The sequence below is a fragment of the Chiloscyllium punctatum genome, chromosome 40 (assembly GCF_047496795.1).
Source record: "Chiloscyllium punctatum isolate Juve2018m chromosome 40, sChiPun1.3, whole genome shotgun sequence".
Classification (NCBI taxonomy): Eukaryota; Metazoa; Chordata; class Chondrichthyes; order Orectolobiformes; family Hemiscylliidae; genus Chiloscyllium; species Chiloscyllium punctatum.
In genome coordinates, this window is record NC_092778.1 from 25,621,912 (window position 1) to 25,642,954 (window position 21,043).

Consider the following 21,043-nt stretch of genomic DNA (forward strand, 5'->3'; position numbering starts at 1 on the left):
TTAAAAAGAAAATATTGGAAGGGGAGTAGAGAGAAAGAACATGTCTAAAAGAAAACAAAAGTGAACTGGAAAAAATCTGAAATGGAAGTGCTTCAGTTATAGATGTCTGTCTAAAACTGTCAGGAATAGTAATCCTGAAACTTTCAAAAAGAAGAAGTACAGACTCAGCAGTCTTCAAGTAGCAATACATCGCTGTAAAATAATTCACTTCAGTTTCTTTTTGTCCTTTATCTCTGTCGCCTACAAAGTTCTCTCCAAAGGACATTGATTCTTGCAGGGTGCAGCTTCACCGATAGTAGAAACCTCTTGAACAAACATTTAACCATAAATTCACACTGCCTCAATCTCTCGATATTCCTCTTTTCTTCCCAACTTATTTCCTACCCAATCTTCACATCCCCATGGCCTCTTATTCCACTCTACTCCTCCCTCTAGTCACGTTCCAGTGGTCCCCAACATTACAGATACCAATCTTAAGCTAATTCAATTCACTCCACCTGATATCAAGAAACTATTGGAGAAACTGGATACTGCAAAGGCTACAGGCCCTGACAACATTCCAGCAATACTACTGAAGGCTTGTGCGCCCCTTGTCAAGCTGTTGCAGTGCAGTTACAAACAAAAACAGAGATTGCTGGTAAAGCTCACTAGCTCTGGCAGCACGTGTGGAGAAACAGCAGAGTTAACATTTTGGTTCGAAGATCCCTTCCTCAGAACAGTGCAGATACATCTCCAATACAGTTACATAACTGGTATCTACTCGACAATATGGAAATTTTCCCAGTGATGTCTTGTACATAAAAAGCAGGACAAATCCAACCCAGCCAATTTCCATCCACCCCCCCCACCCCACCCCCCTCAGTCTACTCTCAATTGTGATGGAAGGGGTCATCAACAGTACTATCAAGAAATACCTGCTCAGGCAATGACCTGATCAGTGATACCCTGTTTGGGTTCCACCAGGAACACTCAGCTCCTGTACTTATTACAGCTTGGTTCAAACATGGACTAAAGAGCCAAATTCCAGAGGTGAGGTGAGAATGGCAGTCTTTGAAATCAACACTATATTTGACAGAGTGTGGCATCAAAGAGCCTTAGTAAAATTGCAATCAATGGGTGTCAGGGAGCATACTCCCTGTGATTAGAGTCATACCTGATGCTTAGGATGGTCCTGGTTATTGGAGGTCAGTCATCTCAACTCCAGGACATCTCTGCAAAGTAATTCTCAGGGTAGTGCCTCAGGCCCAACCATTTTCAGCTGCTTGATCAATGAGCTTCCCTCCATCATAAGGTGAGAAGTGGGACGTTTGCTGATGATTGCATAATGCTCAGCACCATTTGCGACTCAAATACTGAAGCAGTCCAGGTTCAAATGCAGCAAGATCTGGACAATATCCAGGCTTGTACTGTCAAGTGGCAAGTAACATTCATGCCACAAAAATGCCAGGCTATGACCATCACCAATAAGAGACAATCTAACCACTACCTCTTGAAATTCAACGGTGTTACCAACTCCAAATCCCCCACTACCAACATCTTAGGGGTTATCATTGATCTGAAATTCAATTGGACACACCACATAAACACAGTTAAAAATCACACAACACTAGGTTATAGTCAAACAGGTTTAATTGGATGCATACTAGCTTTCGGAGCGCCTTGATGGAAGGTATTTTTCAATATATAATTTCAGTTACATCACACTGTAAAGTTTTGCTATAAATTCTGTGCCTTACAATCGTGTCCTCCACAACCACCTGATGAAGGAGCAGCGCTCCGAAAGCTAGTGTGCTTCCAATTAAACCTGTTGGACTATAACCTGGTGTTGTGTGATTTTTAACTTTGTCAATTTTAACAGTCCAACACCAGCATCTCCAAATCATCAACACAGTGGCTACAAAAGCAGGTCAGAGGTTAGGAATACTGCAGTGAGTAACTCACCACCTGACTCCCCAAAGCCTGTCCAGCATCTACAAGGCACAAGTCAGGTGTATGATAGAATAGTCTCTGTTTGCCTGGAAGAATGCAGCTCCTACAATATTCAAGAAATTTGACATCATCCAGGAGAAAGCAGCAAGCTTGACTGCAGCAACATCCACTCCCTCTACCATCAATGTTGAGCAGCAGCAGTGTGTACTGATTCACCAAAGATCCTCAGACAGCACCTTTCAAATCCATGACCACTTCCAACTAGAAGGACAAGTGCAGCAGAAACATGGGAACATCAACACGTTAAAGTTCCCCTCCAAGCCACTTGGAAATATATCGCTGTTCTTTCATTGTCACTGGGTCAGAACTGTGGTATTCTTTCCCTAATGACATTGTGGATCAACCCACAGCAGGTGGATTGCAGCAGTTCAAGAAGGCAACTTAACACCACCTTCTCAGGGGCAACTAGGGATGGATAATAAATGTTAGCCAGCCTGTGATGTCCATTTGCTTGGTACAGTTGTTCCGAAGGAAAAACCCAGGGGCAGGCTGACTTGGTGAAGCTACGTGTCAGTCAAGGGCTGGAATTGTATCCACAAGTCAGTGCTGGAATAATTTACTGGAGTCCAATGTTGTCGAGACCCATAAAAGAAAGGTGATTAACTAGAATAGTTTGTTATGAAGTCAAAAGCATGTATATTCACTTTAAAATAGAGAGTGTTTTCTGAATATTGAAGTAAACTTAAAGTGCAGGCTCAGCTGCCCGAATGGAAAGGCTGGGAGACAGGCTATTCCAAAATAGATATATGTAACAATTGGCTGTTAAACGGATAACAGAGTTTTGGGTGCTTATTTGACAACAACTCGAATTTAACAAATTAGCGTAAATTATGCCCGGATACTAAAACACAATGGAGTTTGAATTTATTGTTTTGGCAACATCGAAACAATGACAGGGCAAGAACTTGGGGGTATATAAAAAAAGACATTTGAAAATTAGTCAGAGCAACTGTCACCAATTAGCTAAGCAACTGCTATGGAGCCGGATAGCTAATGGTCCAGCTAACATCTTTCATTCTCCCTGTGTCTGCGTGGGTTTCCTCCAGGTGCTCCGTTTTCCTCCCACAGTCCAAAGATGTGCAGGTCAGGTGAATTGGAAGTGCTAAATTGCCCATAGTGTTAGGTGCATTAGTCAGAGGGAAATGGGTCTGGGTGGGTTACTCTTCGGAGGGTTGGTGTGGACTTGTTGGGCCAAAGGGCCTGTTTCCACACTGTAGGGAATCTAATGTTACTCTCAAAGAAATTACAAGACACTCCTTACAAAAGTACTTTTTCTCATAAAACATACTCACATTAAACAGAAAGATGACGACTCGGAGATTAGGGGACAGAAGATTGAAGATAGCAGAGAAGACAGAGACTGCGTGGACTTGAGATTAAGTTAATGTAATGTTTAATGTGTGTATTATTGGAACAACGTGTTAATAGGATTGTGTTCAGTTCGGGGAAAGTATGTTCAGTTTGTTAATAGTTTTGTTTAGTGTTTTGTTAGGAAAATAAATTGTTGTTTTTCTTTAAATAGTGAAAATTAGGCATTCTCTATCACTCACATATTAACAGATTATGAGGCAAGGCAAGCTTTTCTGGATGTTTGGTTTTAAATAACAGAGGGATCCGACCTCTGCATCCTAACAATTTGAAGGAGTCCATGATAGAATGGCTCGAGTTGAGCTGTCAAGGCTAGATCAGCAAATTTGAACAATTGTAATCCATTGCTGCCTCACAGCGCCAGAGACCCGGGTTCAATTCCTGCCTCAGGCTACTGACTGTGTGGAGTTTGCACGTTCTCCCCGTGTCTGCGTGGGTTTCCTCCGGGTGCTCCGGTTTCCTCCCACAGTCCAAAGATGTGCAGGTCAGGTGAATTGGCCATGCTAAATTGCCCGTAGTGTTAGGTAAGGGGTATGGGTGGGTTGCGCTTCGGCGGGGCGGTGTGGACTTGTTGGGCCGAAGGGCCTGTTTCCACACTAAGTAATCTAATCCACACAGGCAGTTGGCTGAGGCTGGAATCCAACACGAGTCCCTGGCACTGTGAGGCAATAGTGCTAACCACTGAGCTACTATGCTACCGAGGCTGGAGGAGATTCTGAGGGACAGGTTTACATGCATTTGGAAAGGCAAGGATTGAGTAGGGATAGTCTACATGGCTTTGTGCATGGAATATCAGTTTTTTTAAAAATTCAGTTTTTTTGAAGAAGCAACCAAGAAACTTGAAGAAAGCAGAACGGTTGACGTTGTCTACAAGGACTTCAGTGAGGCATTTGACAAGGTACCGCATGGTAGACTGGTTCGCAAGGTTATATCTTATGGAATCCAGGGAGAGCTGGCCAACTGGAAGTAACGTTAATAGATGTGAAGCTGGAAAAGCACCACAGGTCAGACAGCATCAGAGGAGCAGGAAAGTCAAAGTTTCAGGCAGAAACCCTGGCGAAGGGTGTCAGCCTGAAATGTTGACGTTCCTGCTCCTCGGATGCTGTCTGACCTGCTCTGCTTTTCCAGCTCCACATGCATCGACTCTGCCTTCCAGCAACTGCAGTCCTTATGGTCTCCAAGCAACTAGAAACTATGTCTTGAAGATTGGAGACAGAGGATGATGACACAGGGTTGTTTTTCAGACTGGAGGCCTTTGGTCACAAGGATCGGTGCTGGGTCCACTGCTTTTCATCATTTATGTAAATGATTTTGATGTGAATATAGGAGGAATGGTTAGTAAGTGATCAGATAGGCCAATGGGCCAAGGAGTGGCAGATGGGGTTTAATTTAGATAAAGGTGAAGTGTTGCAAATTGGTAAGACAAACGAGGACAGGACTTATACAGTTAGTGGTAGGGTCTTGAGTAGTGTTGTCAAACAAAGAGGGGTGCAGATGCACAGAACCTTGAAAGTGGAGTCACAGGTAGACAGGGTGGTAAAGGCGGTATTTAGCATGCTTGCTTTCATTGGTCACTGCACTGAATATAGCACTTGGGACGTCATGTTGTGGCTATAGAGGACATTGGTTAGACCACTCTTGGAATACTGCATTCAATTCTGGTCTCCCTGTAACAGGAAAGATGTAAGTAAAACTTGAGGGTGTAGAAAAGATGTAAAAGGATGTTGCTGGGGTTTGAGCTATAGGGAGAAGCTGAATAGGCTGGGTTTTTTTTCCCCTGCAGCATAGGAGGCTGAAGGGTGACCTTATAGAGGTTAATAAAATCATGAGAGGCATGAATAGGATGTCCAATGTCCTCTCCTAGGGTAGGGGAATCCAAAACTAGAGGACATAGATTTAAAGTGAGATTGGAAAGATTTAAAATGGACTCAAGGGGGAGGTTTTTCATGCAGAGGGTGATGTGTGCATGGAATGAGCTGCCAGAAGAGGTGGTGGAGGTGGGTACAGTCACAACGTTTAAAGGCATTTGCATGGTCACCTGAATAAGAAGGTTTTAGAGGGATAGGGGCCAAATGCTGGCAAATAGGATGAGTTCAGTTTAGGATATCTGGTTAGACAAGTTGGACTTAAGGGTTGTTTCTGTACTGTACAACTCTATGCTTAAGGGGAACAGCTACTTTCTGTGCATGCTGTCCATTCCCTCAAACTTATGCACCTTAATCAGGTCACACTCAACCTTCTCTGCTTTAAATGAAACAACTCAAGCTTATCCAAAAACTCACTTTATAGCAAAAGCACTCTGGCCTAGGCAATATTCTGTCAAATCTCCTCTGCACCCTTCCAAGTGCAATCATATCCTTGCTGCAGTCAGGTGACCAGATCTGCACACACTATTTTACCTGTGGCTGAGCCAAAGTTCTGCACAGCTCCAACTGGCTAAATTCCATAAGCCACTTTCATGCCAACCTGACTAGTACCACAAGAGCAAGGGGAAGGAATTGTTCAGACTCAATAGAAAAATAGCAGAGAAGGCTTCATGTTCAATGTAACTCAAGACATGATAACCAGTCTGAATAAAATATTCAAAGCAGCAGAACCCTATATTTGCAATATGTATTATTCCTCTATCTCAGATTCATTACATTAAGCTATATAAAATAAATAGCAAAGAAAAAGATCATTCAATTCAATTAGTTAAGTCCCTCTACTTTATTCAACCTCAACAGTTCAACTTTTTTTTTTAAATTCCTTTTTCTCTAAGCTACCAACTTGCATCACTGCACCACCTCCTGTGATGGCACTCACATTGATGTCCCCTAGAATATGTCCAGCCAGAGTTGGCAACCCAGTTCTCTGATCTTTTGATATCCTTATCATATTGATAAGGAATTGCTCTGTCCAGTTAGACTAGTGACAAGAATGTCCAAAAAACATTGAAAGCAGATGATAGACAGACACTCCAATCCCAGAGTAAAAGTAAAACCAAGGTTTGTTAAAAGAACTTGAAAAATAATGTCGTATAAGAGTGCAGATGGAAATACTCTCAAGACTCAAAATATCACTTTATACTAATTCATCCTGGCTTATAATGCCAGTTAATAAATTAAGTAGTTATGTATTTCATTTCCCAGGACAACATTCTATTCTTTGAGCACAAAGAAGGGCAGGGAATCATATCTAACAGCTACATACCTGTAATAGTCATACAACTCAACAAAGACAGCCAACTCTTCCAGAGATACAGCATTCTTCTCCCAAAATGGAATTCCAGTTAGCTGTCTAACAAGGTCTCCAAGCAGACTTTTTGACTTCTGCACTCTCTCCAAATATCGTGGTTCCTTTGTAAACAAATCCTCCAAGGTATTTAGGCTTCCATCTACTGTCCGATTCAGATCATGAGTACTCTCAGAAACCTGCATATAAACAAAACAGGAGTTCAAAAAAAAACAAAACTTTTCAAAGTTGGTAGCCTGTACTTTTAGGTTTTTTTCTACCATTCCTATAGACCTGCACTCTCCCTTTACGGCCAAGTAACAGGATTTGCAACATGGATGTAACTCATGCATTTTTCTTTAATTAAGAGTCATTAAATAATTCAGTATTGTCAGGTTTGTTGGTATTTGGATGAAATTGGATTTACATGGAAAAACTGAGAACTGCAGATGCTGGAAAACAAAGTCGAGAGTGTGGTGCTGCAAAAGCACAGCCAGTCAGGCAGCAACCGAGGAGCACGAGAATCGACGTTTCGGGCATAAAGCCCTTCATCAGGAATGAGGCTTGTGGGCCAATGGAGCTGAGAGTTAAATGGGAGGGGGGAAAGGTAGCTAGGAAAGCAATACATGAAGTTGGGGGTGAAGGTGATAGGTCGGAGAGGAGGGTGGAGCAGGTGGGAAGGGAGATGGACAGGTAGAACAGGTCAAGAAGGCGGTGCCGAGTTGGAAGGTTGGATCTGGAATATGATTGGGGGGGGGGGAGAAGAAGTGGAAGAATGAGGAAACTGGTGAAATCCACATTGATCCTATGTGGTTGGAGGATCCCAAGGCAGAAGATAAGGCACCTCATCTTCAGCCTTAAGACCCTCCAACCACATGGGATCAATGTGGATTTCACCAGTTTCCTCATTCCCCCTCCCCCCATTTTATTCCAGATCCAACTTTTCACTCTGCACCGCTCTCTTGACCTGTCCTACATGTCTTATCTTCCTTCCCAGCTCCATCCTCCTCTCCAACCAATCACCTTCACTCTACCTTCATCTACCATTCACACCCTCAGCTACCTTCCCCCCAGCTCCCTCCCAGCACCACAGTCTTGATTTTGGTTTGCCATGTTCACCATTTGTCTCAAAGAGGTCTTCACAAAACCTATCAATGTGACAATGTTAATGAAACATCAGTGTGTACATATTTCCAAGCAATTTAAAAAAGAATTTTGAAAGAGCATTGTGAAATCATGTGGGGAGCTGAGGCAATCACAAAGGCATATCAGACAGTACTGCTTCGAACACTGAATCCAATTTGACTAGATTCACTGTTGGTTCCAATTTTCTGGGAGTCTGAAATGTCAGCAGGCCAAAAGTTAAAACCAAATTATTTTAACGGCATACTGAAGTATAAGACTCTGTCACATGCTAACATTTAGAATTTGCTCAAACAGAGGCGTTTGCATAATGTAAAAGAAAATCACTATTGCATCAAATCAAACTCGCAACAAGTTAGAATAGTCCATTCAACCCCTCAAGCATGTTCCAACATTCAAAGAAATCATTGCAGATTGGCAAACTGACTTCATCTTTCCATTCTGATATTTTTAACAACAACATTTTTAGGAAGGGTATTCTAGATTTCCATTGTCCATTTGAGATAAAGGACAACATTCCATTAACCTTTATAATTATGAATGGAGCAGACACATCTTGTAAAAGATGCCTGCATACAAGTTGAGACAACAAATAAAATCTGGCATTTTGGAGATTTACACTCATTGCATGTTTATCCACTCTGCTCTAGAGGGCCAAATGTTAAGCTAAGCTGAATGAATTCCCTTTTTAAGGGAAATAGTTAGTTTAGATATAAAATCATAGACACACAATACCAGAAGAAGCTCGCATCAAGTATGTACTGCCAAAAATACAGTAGTCCCAGTTTCCCACCTTGAATGCTATTGGCAAACATTAAGATTGATAAGGCTCCGGGGCCAGACCAGATTTATCCTGGATTGCTCTGGGAAGTGAGAAAGGAGGTTGCTAAGCTGCTGTTGCAGCTGTACGGGACATTGGTTAGGCCACTTTTACAATATTGAGTGCAATTCTGGTCTCCTTCCCATTGGAAAGATGTTGTGAAATTTGAACGGATTCAGAAAAGATTTATAAAGATGTTGCCAGAGTTGGAGGATTTGAGCTATTGGGAGAGGTTGGATAGGCTGGGGCTGCTTTCCCTGGAGCATCGGAGGTTGAGGGATGACCTTATGGAGGTCTATAAAATCATGACTGGCGCGGATAGGATAAACAGAGAAAGGCTCTTCCCTGGGGTTGGGGAGTCCGGAACTAGAGGGCATAGGTTTAGGATGAGAGGGGAAAGATATAAAAGAGACCTAAGGGGCAACGTTTTCAACCAGAGGGTGGTATGTATATGGAATGAGCTGCCAGAGGAAATGGTGGAGGCTAGTACAATTGCAACATTTAAAAGGCATCTGGATGGGTATATGAATAGGAAGGGTTTAGAGAGATATGGGCTAAATACTGGCAGGTGGGACTAGATTGGGTTGGGATATCTGGTCAGCATGAATGAGTTGGACTGAAGGGTCTGTTCCGTGCTGTACATCTGTATGACTCTATGACTGCAAGTCCTGCCATGATTTGCTTTTCCAAAATTCAGCACTTCACATTTATCTAAATTAAACTCCAACTGCCACTACTCGGCTCATTGGCCCATCTAATCAAGACCCTGTTGTAAACTGAGATAACCTTCTTCGCTGTCCACATCCAAATTATTTATATAAATGATAAAAAGTAGTGGACCTAGCACAGATTCTTGTGGCACACCACTGGTCACCAGCCTCCAGTCTGAAAAACAACCCTGCACCCTCTGTTTTCTACCTTCAAGCCAGTTCTGTATCCAAATGACTATTTCTTCCATGTGATCTAACCTTGCTAACCAACCTACCATGAGGAACCTTGTCGAATGCCTTACTGAAGTCCACATAGGTCACGTTCATCACTTTGCCCTCATCAATTCTCTTTTTTATTTCTTCAAAATAACTCAAGTCAGATTTGTGAGACATGATTTCCCATGCACAAATTCATGTCGGTTATCCCAAATTAGCCCTTGCCTTTCCAAATACATGTAAATCCTATCCCACAGGATTCCCTCCAACCATGTGTTTACCACCAATATCAGGCTCACTGGTCTATAATTCCGTGGCTTTTCCTTACCATCTTTCTTCAATAGTGGCACCACATTAGCCAATCTCCAGTCTTCCAGCACCTCACCAGTGATAACTGGTGATACAAATGTCTCAGCAAGGGGTCCAGCAATCACTTCCCTAACTTCCCACGGAGTTCTCAGGTACGCCTGATCAGGTCCTGGGGATTTATCCATCTTTGTGCATTTTAAGACATCCAGCACCACCTCCTCCATAATATGGACATTTTTCAAAATGTCATCCAGAATATGGTGCTGGAAAAGCACAGCATCCAAGAAGCAGGAGAATCGATATTTTGGGAATAAGCCCATCATCAGGAATCAATTTTTCAAGATGTCACCATCTATTTCCCCACATTCTATATCTTCAATGTCCTTCTCCACAGTAAACACTGATGCGAAATACTTGCTTAGTATCTCCCCAATCTCCTGCAGTTCCACACATGGGCTGCCTTGCTGATCTTTGAGGGGTCCTATTCTTTCCCTAGTTACCCTTTTGTCCTTAACGTATTAATAAAATCCCTTTGGATTCTCCTTAACCCTATTTACCAAAGCTATCTCATGGCTCCTTTTTGCCCTCCTGATTTCCCTCTTTATACTCCTACAGTCTTTATACTCTTGTAAGGATTCACTCGATCTCTGTTGTCTATATCTGACAAATGCTTCCTTCTTTTTCTTGACCCAAATCTCAATTTCTCTAATAGAATCCGAATAATGTGATCATTCCTTTCCTACTTCTCAGTTCTAACCAAATAACTTCCCTGGATGTGTTCCCAGGAATATCGTCTCTAAATATATAATGCATTTATGTTTTTATCCCTTATCAAAAATGCCATTCCAACTCCTCTCTTGTCCCCCTTTCTGTCCTTCCGATAACATTTGTATCCTGGAATATTAAGCGGTCAGTCTTGTCCATCCATAAACCACGTCTCTATAATAATCCCAGTTCCATATTCCTAACCATGCTCCAAGTTCATCTGCCTTCCTTGTTAGGCCTCTTGCATTGAAATAAATGCAGTTTAACTTACCTCATTCTCTGCTCTGTTCCTGCCTGGTCTGACCGTTTGACTTGCTCCTTTTCCCAACTGTACCAGTCTCAGACTGATCTCTTTCCTCACTATCTCCCTGAGTCCCACCTCCATGTCCCCCCCCCCCCCCCACCAACATTACTAGTTTAAATCCTCCTGAGCATCTCTAGCAAATCTCCCTGCCAGTATATTAGTCCTGTTCCAATTCAGGTGCAATTTGTCCTTCTTATACAGGTCACTTCTAGCCCAGAAGAGATTCCAATGATCCATAAATGTGAACCCTTCTCCCCTGCACCAGCTCTTCAGCCACACATTCATCACCTGCTCTATCCTCCTATTCCTACCCTCACTGCCCTCATAGTACTGCAAATAGTCCTGTTATTACTATCCTCAAGGACTTCCTTTTTAAATCCCTGCCCAACTTCCTATATTCTCCCTTCAGGATCTCATCCTTTTCCCTTCCTATGTCGTTAGTACCAATGTGATTGCACTCGAGAGGGTGCAGAGGAGATTTACCAGCATGTTGCCTGGGCTGGAAAGTTTCAGTTATAAAAGATAAATTGGACAGACTGTAATGTTTAAACCAGGGGAGATTGAGCAGGGACATGACTGAGATGTCTAAAATTATGAGGGAGACAGACCAAGTAGACAGAAAGAAATCTTTTCCCTTCATGAAGGGATCAATGATCGAGGCATAGACTTAAGGCAAGGGGAAGGTGGTTTAGAGGGGATCTGCAGGAAATCTTTTTCACCCAGAGGCTGTTGGGAATCTGGAACTCACTGCCTAAAAGGGTTGGCGAGGCAGAAACCCTCAGCATGTTTTAGTAATATTTAGATGTGCACTTGTGATGCCAAGGCTTACAAGACTATGGATGAAATGCTGGAAAGTAGAATTACCACAGTTAGATGGTTGTTTTTGAGTGGACTGATGTGATGGGCAGACCGGCTTTTTGTCCAACTGTGGATCTCTTTCATTCTATGACAGCCCTCCAGTGCAATCACATCTGTCCTATAGCAGGATGAAACTGCACACAATCCTCCGGCAGGGGTTTAACTCAAGTTCTGTACAGCTCTAGCACAACACCCCTTCTCTTATAATCTGGGCAACAATTAATAAAGGCAATTTTCCCATATTTTAATGGCCACACTACAAACACAAAAGCTGAAATTGCTGGAAAAAGCCCAGCCGGTCTGGCAGCATCTGTAAAGAGAAATCAGAGTTAACATTTCGGGTCCAGTAACCCTTCCTCTGAACTACCCTATTACCCTGTCCAGCAATCTTCAGGGATCTGTGGACAAGTAACACCAAATCCCTCTGTTCCTGTGAGTTTCCTAGTGTTGTTCTATTCACAGAGTACTCTCTTACATTGTTCCTTCTTCCCAAGTGCATCACCTCTCAGTGATCAGGATTAAATTGCATCTGCTACTGATCAGCCCATCTGATCAATCCGAACCTTTCCTCCTCTAACCAAAGACCTCCTTCATCACTGTCAACCACCTGACAACCACCTTTGTGTCATCCACACGACACCTCACCCCACCAATCCATATTCTCATCTGTGTCACTGATGAATATTACACACAATAAGGGACTTACCACTAATCCCTTTAGGAAGCCACAGGACACTGGTCTTCTGTCACACAAATAGCTTTCTACCACCACCATGTGTCTCCTACTACTAAGCTAATTTTGCCAAGTTACCCTGGTCCCATGAGCTTTTATCTTCATTATCAATTCTCTCCTGTGGAATCTTGTCAAAGGCTTTGATGAAATACACATGAACTACAACAAATGCACTACCCTCATTGACACACTTGGTCACCTCAAGAAATTAATTAGGCATGACCTCACTCTGATCAAACCTTGTCTCTCTAAAGGGATAGTGATTTCTGAATCAGGTTCCACATTGCTCCATCCCATGTAATACTACCTATATGCTAATCAGAAGGAGTGGGGAGTGGAATGGAATGGGGAGTGGGGAGTGGAACAGCTTTTATTGTCACATATACTTATTGGGTATACTGAAAAGTTTATATGTCACCAATTGTAGTGCCAACTTAGATAAAAAATGTACCTAGGCACAGCTTCTTTGGTTACAAGGTTTTAGACAATATAGAAATAAAATGTCCAGCATTATAGAAAAGAGTTCAGTAAAGCAGACTACGCTGGCACCTAGCTTCCAGTCCACACTGGGCCCTGGCTCCACACCATGCCAGCAACACACCGCTGTTGCGGAGGCTACTGTGCCAGGCCAGGAGGTCGCCAAGCCATGCCAGGAGGCCTCTATGGGAGGAGGCCACTGCACCAGACTGAGAGGTATGTATTTCCTGTAAATATTTTTTAAAAAGCCACTTCCTCTGCTCTTTATATTTTGGTTCTCCAAATTACGATTTGGGGTAGTTCAAATCCCCTAATATAATTACCCTGTTATTATTTTAACATAGCTTAGGGATAAGGCTACATATCTAAAATTTATAAATTAAGATCAGTTAGCCATTTAAATAGCTGCCCAAGCAATGAGCAATCAGACAGGAAAGGGGAGTAATGGGTGGAACACAGGTAAATGAACTGAGAAAAGCTATTTTGGTCAGCCAGGTGACTCCTGAGAACAGGACACTGTAACTTGCTCATTTTTATATTAAGTTATACTGATGTGAATATGCAAAACTCTTCAAAATGTTGATTTTAGAATGAAATAAAGCAGCTTAATGATTCTTGTTAATCTTCATCTCACCTTGTGCATTTCCTGTTAATTACTAGATATATAGAAGATGGTTTTATTTCATCCACAGATTAGTCTGTACATTATCTGAACAATAGCATAGATAAAATCAATTGATATAAGTATAGGTTACTTAAGAAAATGACTGAACCAGGGAAGATATCTATGGCAGATCCAAATCACTGAATCACCGAATCATAGAATCCCTACTGTGCAGAAGCAGTCCAGGTAATTGGTAACAGGATAGACTTATTCCTGACTATATTGTAGAAGATCGACTGCAGTTACATGTTCATTCTGAAACAAGACACCAACTAGTCTCTCAGTCACCATTCATTAGGACTGGGAGGAGCATCATATTCCTTTGTTAATTTTCTTGCCTATTTTTCACTTTAACCAAGCTTCAGGATTACTTATTTCAACAGTACTCTTGATTCAAATGTTGGTTAACTATTGGGAAAAAAAACTTTAACTCTCTTTTGAAACTTTTGCAGGATTGTATAGGTTGTTCTGCTGTAACACAATTGATGAATTAGGGACACTGTTTATTAAACGTTAAGTTTTAAAGTGATCCCGGCCCCATTAGTTCAAGAGGTGCTGCAATGACAAGATTTCCTTATAATACGAAACTGCACGAGAACAGAGCTACCACGTTATAGTGGAACTGACTGTATACAAAAATAAATTGAAAAATTCATTTTGCAGGCTCTTTATTTTAATATCTCAAGAAATTAAATGGAGTTTAAAAGGTAAAATGTTTCTGCTACTGCTAAATGTTGCTTATTTCAGTACCTGCTAGGTTTATGTAACTTGATTATATGTAAACAGTAACAAATTTAAAACACTGAATATGGCTCTAGTATTATTAAATGACTACACAACAATCCAATGCTGTTCTAATCCTGGTTTTAATGTCTATCATAAAACATGCCTTAATAGAGAGAAACTACAGTTACTAATTTTTGGTAGAAATTCCATATTGTACAATATGATAGAACTAAGCTTCAATGTGCTATTGGAACAGCAAAAATGCAGCTAACAGAAGCTTTGAAACATCATCTAAAAGTGATGTTTTTGCAATTAAATATTTAGCATCACAGTCAGAGGAACTTTTAACCAATATCAAATATGACCAACTCATTTGACAAATAAACTTCTCATCAAAACTCTCTGTAAAAAGTTCAACACACTGTGGCAGACGATAACAAACCGGATGGCTAATGCAAATTCTTGCCATCTTATGACCTTCAATAACAAAATATCTCAACTTTATTAAGTGCAGTTTTACACTTGCCATTCTAACTTCCAATAACATAATCAGACAGTTGAATTACGGTATTGTTCCATAATCCAACCTTGCTATACCTGAAATTAAGCACCTTATTCTGAGTTACCATAATATATCTGCTCAACGGTTTGAATAAATGGCATTTACATCAACAACAAATCACCAATATGCAACAAAGATTCAGAAATGAAAAATGCAATGAATAAATGTCAACTGGTCCATTAGTATATAATCTACATTACTGATTATCACCAAGGTCTGCACAAATACTCTGAATTAGAGGTGATCAAGCAAACCTCCACAATCCAGTTTAACTACTGCCCACATCGTTACTTGTGCTGCATAGACAAACCTCAGCAACATAGGACCCCACTTCAATGAAATGTATTGAACTTCAAGCTCCTATCCAGTCAGAAAGTTAATCAGTGTAAAAGTGTTGACAATCACTTTAACAAATCTTTCAACATAATTATGAACAAACAATCAAATTGTGAATATTAAAAGGCAACTTTCAAGCCCAAGTCTTTCTTGCTGAGAGTCATCCAGCACGGGAACAAGCCCTGTGGTCCCCATGTCTCTGCCAACACAAATTGACTCTACTTTCTCCTTCAAGGCAATGCAACCTTGAAACCAATACTTTGTTCACTGTTCCAAATAAATCTTTTAAGACACCATGTTACAGTATGTTGTGTAAAATTAAGGAGGTGGGGATAATTTAATTCTTCAAACTGACAGCTTCTTGCAGATATACCATGCAAAACTCATCCACTGCTAGCTTTTTTGAGATTCCTGATTCTCTGCGGTCTTTCTCCATTTAAATAACTTTCTGTTCCTCCTTTCTTCTTGCCAAAGTGCATTATTTCACATTTTCTCACATTACAAGTTTTTGCACACACATTTAATTTAATCTGCTGACTCGGTGATCCTTACCACTTGCTTTTCCACCTATTTTTGTGTCAACTACTAGAGTATACACATTTCCAAGTCATTAATGTATATTATAAATAATTGTGGCCCCAGCATTGATCCTTGTGGCACACTTATAGTTATATGCTCCCTTTATTCCAGCTCTGTCATTTATTAGCTAGCCAATTCTCTATCTATGCTGATATGCTACATCCAAGGTCATGTGCTCTTATCTGATTAAGTAGACTAAAGTGTTATACCTTGATCAAACACCTTTTGAGAATCCAAATATGTTATATCCACTGTTTCCCCTTTATCCTGCTTGTTACCTCCTCTAGAATTCTAGAACATAGAACAATACAGCGCAGAACAGGCCCTTCGGCCCTCGATGTTGCGCCGACCTGTGAACTATTCTCAGCTCGTCCCCCTACACTATCCCATCATCATCCATGTGCTTGTCCAAGGATTGTTTAAATCTTCCTAAAGTGGCTGAATTAACTACATTGGCAGGTAGGGCATTCCATGCACTTACCACTCTCTGAATAAAGAACCTGCCTCTGACAGCTGTCTTAAATCTATCACCCCTCAATTTATCATTATGCCCCCTCGTACAAGCTGACATTATCATCCTAGAAAAAAGACTGTCACTGTCTACCCTATCTAATCCTCTGATCATCTTGTATGTCTCTATCAAATCCCCTCTTAGCCTTCTTCTTTCCGATGAGAACAAACCCAAGTTCTCAGCCTTTCCTCATAAGACCTTCCCTCCAGACCATGGAACATCCTGGTAAATCTCCTCTGCACCTTTTCCAATGTTTCCACATTCTTCCTGAAATATGGCGACCAGAACTGTACACAATATTCCAAGTATGACCGCACTAGCACTTTGTATAGTTGCAGCATAATATTGCGGCTCCGGAACTCAATCCTTCTACTAATGAAACCTAACACACCGTAACAGCACTATCAACCTGGGTGGCAAATTGCAGGGATCTATGTACATGGACTCCAAGATCCCTCTGACATCCACACCACCAGCAACCTTTCCAATGACCTAGTACTCTGCCTTCCTGTTATTCTTCCCAAAATGCATCACCTCATGTTTATCTGCATTGAACTCCATTTGCCACCTCTCAGCCCAGTTCTGCAGTTTATCCAAGTCCCCCTGCAACATTCTTCCAAACTGTACTCTACTCCACCAACTTTAGTGCCATCTGCAAATGTTCTAATCCATCCAAAAGTAAATTCAAAAAGGGAAAAAAGCAGCATTTGTAACGTTTAGGAAGCTAAAATCAGATAGGGCCTGTGAGGAATATAAGGAAAGCAGGAAAGTACTCAAGCAGAGAATTAGGAAAGCATGAAGGGGCCATGAAATCATCTTGACAAGTAGGGTTAAAGAGAATCCCAAGGCATGTATAGATACATTAAAAACAAAAAAGGATAACGAGGGAGAAGTTAGGACCACTCAAGGATAAAAGAAAGTACTTGTGCTTAGAGGCACAGGATGTGGGTGACATTCTAAATGAGTATTCTGCATCGATATTTACCCAGGAAAAGGATTTGGAGGAAAGTGGGATTTGTGTAGAGCATTCTAATATGCTAGGGCATTTTGAGATCAAGAAGTGGTGTTGGATCTCTTGAAGAGCATTAAGGTGGATAAGTCCCCGGGGTCCAATGGTACTTACCCCAGGCTACTAAGACACACAAGAGAGGACATTGCTGGGGCCTTGACGAAGATCTTTGTATCCTCACTAGCCACTGGAGAGGACTGACGAATAGCTAATGTTGCTCCTGTCTCCAAGAAGGGAAATAGGGATAATCTTGGAAACGATAGATCAGTGAGTCTCACATCGGTGGTTGGGAAGCTATTGGAGAGATTTCTTAGGGATAGGATTTACATACATTTGGAAAATATTGTCTAATTAGGGACAGTCAGCATAGGTCTGTGCAGGGCAGGTCACGTCTTACTAACCTCAATGAATTTTTGGAGAACTTTTATCTATGTTCACAGTAGAAGAGACAAAGTGCACAGTGAATTAAGGAAAACGAGGCAAAAGGAACTTGAAACAATCAGTTGAGAAAATGTACTGGCAGAACCAGTGGGACGAAAGGCTGACAATGACCTGTATCCAAGGATATTAACTATGGCTACAGAGGTAGTGGATGCATTGTCTGTAATATTTCATATTCTCCTAGATTCTGGACAGCTTCAGGCATTGCTAAAGTTAACTACACACAAAAGAAGAGACACAGAAAGCAGGAAAGCACAGGTTAGTTAGTCTCACACTGGTACGAATATGGTAGAATCCATTTTTAAGCACAGACATTTTAAAAAAATCAATTCAATCAGGCAGAATCTGAGGGGACTTGACAGGGTTGATGCATCACGGAGCAGTCCAGAAATAAAAGGACACAGTTTCAAAATAAAGAGCCTCCTATTTATGATGATGGTAAGGAACAATCTCTTTGCTGAGGGTTATCAATGTATGAAATTCTCTTCCTCAGAGAGGGAGTGTGGGTTCTTGATTAAGTTAGAGTGTTGTGAGAGGTGAAAGGTTTAAAAGGGACAGGAAGAGCAACATTTTTATGCAGAGAGTGGCACATGTATGCAATAAAGTTGCTTGAGAAAGTGATGAAGGCTTGTACAATTAGAGGTTAGAGGCATATGGGCCAAATGCTGGCAAAGAGATTGGATTAATTTTGGATATCTGGTCAGCATGAACAGGTTGGACTGAAAGGTCTCTTTGCATGCTGCACAACTCAAATGACAATGACATTATAACAGAAGCTGAAGTCTCTTATAAAATACTTGAAACCGTACCATTGTGATAATGCTACAATCAGCAACGGTAGTGTGAAGACTTATTCCTCTCGTAGATTATTATTTTTAAATATGGTGCTGCCATGCAAGCTTTTGAAGATGAACACAAGTCATAAACTCTGCATTTAGATATATAGATTTGCTTTGAAAATGATTTACAGACAGCTGGTAGGAAATGGAATTTTTAAAAAATGACAAATTTCTGTATTTGGGCCCTCTTCAGGCTCTCCATGTTCCTAGATTTTTCTGGTCTTACCCATTACTGCAGTCTAAATGAAAATGCAGAGGGGGATCTTAAGGGGGAGATACCGAACCAGAGGAATGTAGAAAGGAAGTAGGATTAGGGTGGGATGGTATACTGACATAACATGTTTATAGTGGTGGAAGACAAATTACTATACTAGTTCTACTATCAAGGTGATGGACAATGTTGGTCATGATATTGCAGAGGGGCAAAATCCTATGTAGTGGAATCCAAATGGGATCCCAAAGGTGTACTCTGATCTGGGTCAGGGTTGACTTTGTAAAGTAAAAGGAGATAGAGAAATAGTTTGCTTTTCACGAAAAAAAAGGCATTCTGACATCTATTACAGAGAAACATTTTACACGTATGTGGGAAAAGCTAAAGTTGACAAAACATACTAAAACTGACTCACCACAGAGAAATATTTATTAAAGATCACTTAATCAGATGGTACAATTAACCTCAGCTAAACTGAATAGAAATTAGAATTTGCCCAAAGCTGCTATCGGCTGCATTAGTTTTCTCCTTCAGTGACATTGTAGCATAAATTTAAACATACTGTTCACATGCTCCACTTCTATATTATGAATGGCTGAAACATTGTTGTGTCAGGTTTCCTCTATAAATCATCTTCCTCCTGTATCATTTCCATAACCAATAGGAACGGAAGTCAGCCAATTTGTATATACATCCATTTAGGTTGTGATCCAATCAATTGGAAAATAAGATTGATCCCAAGAACTCCTATTTAGCTACTGCTAAGCAGATGAAGTCAAGTACACAGGCACTCACTCGATAAATTTAATATTTTCAGTTGTTTTCATTAAAGAATACATGTAATTCAAGCCAATATACCTTTCAACCATTTGGTTATGAAAAGTTAGAACCAATGACTACAAATGAACATGCTATGAGGTTATTGAGATTTCACCCCCCCCCCCCAACTGTTTTAGAAAAGATGGCACTCCATGGAAATCGGTACTTACGAGGTAATCAATTCCTGTTATAGTGCGGTTCGCATGTCTCATCGAGTAGGCAAGTCTGAAAATTCCATCACTGGTCTCACCATTACCATAGAAACCAACAGCTATTCCCGCACTGAAAAGACAAGAAATTACATTACAATCAAATCTGTTAAATTCATCAAAATCTCAAGGTACAATTTCAGGAATTGTATAGTTTTGTTAATTAGCAAAGAGATAATCTAATAAAAGTACCATTTTTTAAGTGAATGGAACTACTTCTTACAAAAGGCCTGTCAAATTTCAAAGATTCAGTCAATCTTTTTATATGCATCATTAATGCTTGGACTATAAATACCATTATAGTTAAATGTATACAGAGGTGCTCAAATTCCAACCAAATTATACAATATCACAACTATGCACACCTCATAACAGATTCAGTAAAGTTAAAGATGCAAGCATTTCAATCATAGAACAATACAGCACAGAAACAGTCCCGACACCACACTACATCTGTGCTGAGCATGATGCTTTTCTAATTAATCCCATCTGCTTGCACATGGCCCCTCCCTCTATTCTGTGGCTGTTTGCATGTCTGCTTAAATGCCTTTTAACCTTTGCTGTTGTCTCTGCTTCTATGACCTCCCCTGGAAATGTATTCCAGGCACCAACTATTCTCTGTGTGAAAAACATTCCTTGCACACCTCTTTTAAACTCGTCTCTCACCTTAAACCTATGCCACCTTTCCCCCCCCTCCCCCACCCCCTCCCCCCCCCCCCCCCCCCCTCTTGCATTTGACGTTTCGATCCTGGGAAAAAGAGACTCTGACCATCCTTCCTCTCCATGCCTCTCATAATTTTAAATACTTCTATCAGGTTGTGCCTCAAACAAGATGTTCCAATAAAAACAATCCAAGTTTGTCCAACATCTCCTTACAGCTAAAACACTCCAGTCAGACAACATTCTGTTAAGCCACTTCTGGATCCTCTCCAAAGCCTCCATATTCTTCATATAGAGCGGTCACCAGTACTGCACACAGCATTCCACGTGGCCTGACCACAGTTGCATCAAGACTTACCAACTTTTACAAACAAATGCCCTGACCAATGAAAGTAAGCATGCCATATGCCTGCTTTACCACAGATCATTCATTTCTTCCATAGAATTTGCTGCATTGCAACATGTGAGATATATTGTTTGCTTCAAAATGTTTTCAGTAGGTACAATGCTAGTGCAAACCATAAAGGTATCTGCTCCAACTTGAGAAATACCAAACAGTTAAACTCTATAAA

General features: G+C 41.0%; 1 protein-coding gene across 4 annotated transcripts in view; it reads right to left on the bottom strand.

Moving 5' to 3' along the window:
• LOC140464440 (protein tweety homolog 3-like) overlaps nt 1-21,043 on the bottom strand; it is a 267,986-nt gene that overhangs the window by 136,689 nt on the left and 110,254 nt on the right. For 3 of the 4 annotated variants that reach the window (XM_072559492.1, XM_072559494.1, XM_072559493.1), the window contains exons 3-4: nt 19,773-19,884; nt 6,550-6,770 (exon numbers count right to left, since the gene is read on the bottom strand). In XM_072559492.1, the coding sequence (XP_072415593.1) occupies nt 6,550-6,770; nt 19,773-19,884 (333 nt within the window). Of the gene's footprint in view, nt 1-6,549; nt 6,771-19,772; nt 19,885-20,176; nt 20,197-21,043 lie in introns of those variants that run through there. The other variant, XM_072559495.1, reaches the window with a different exon arrangement.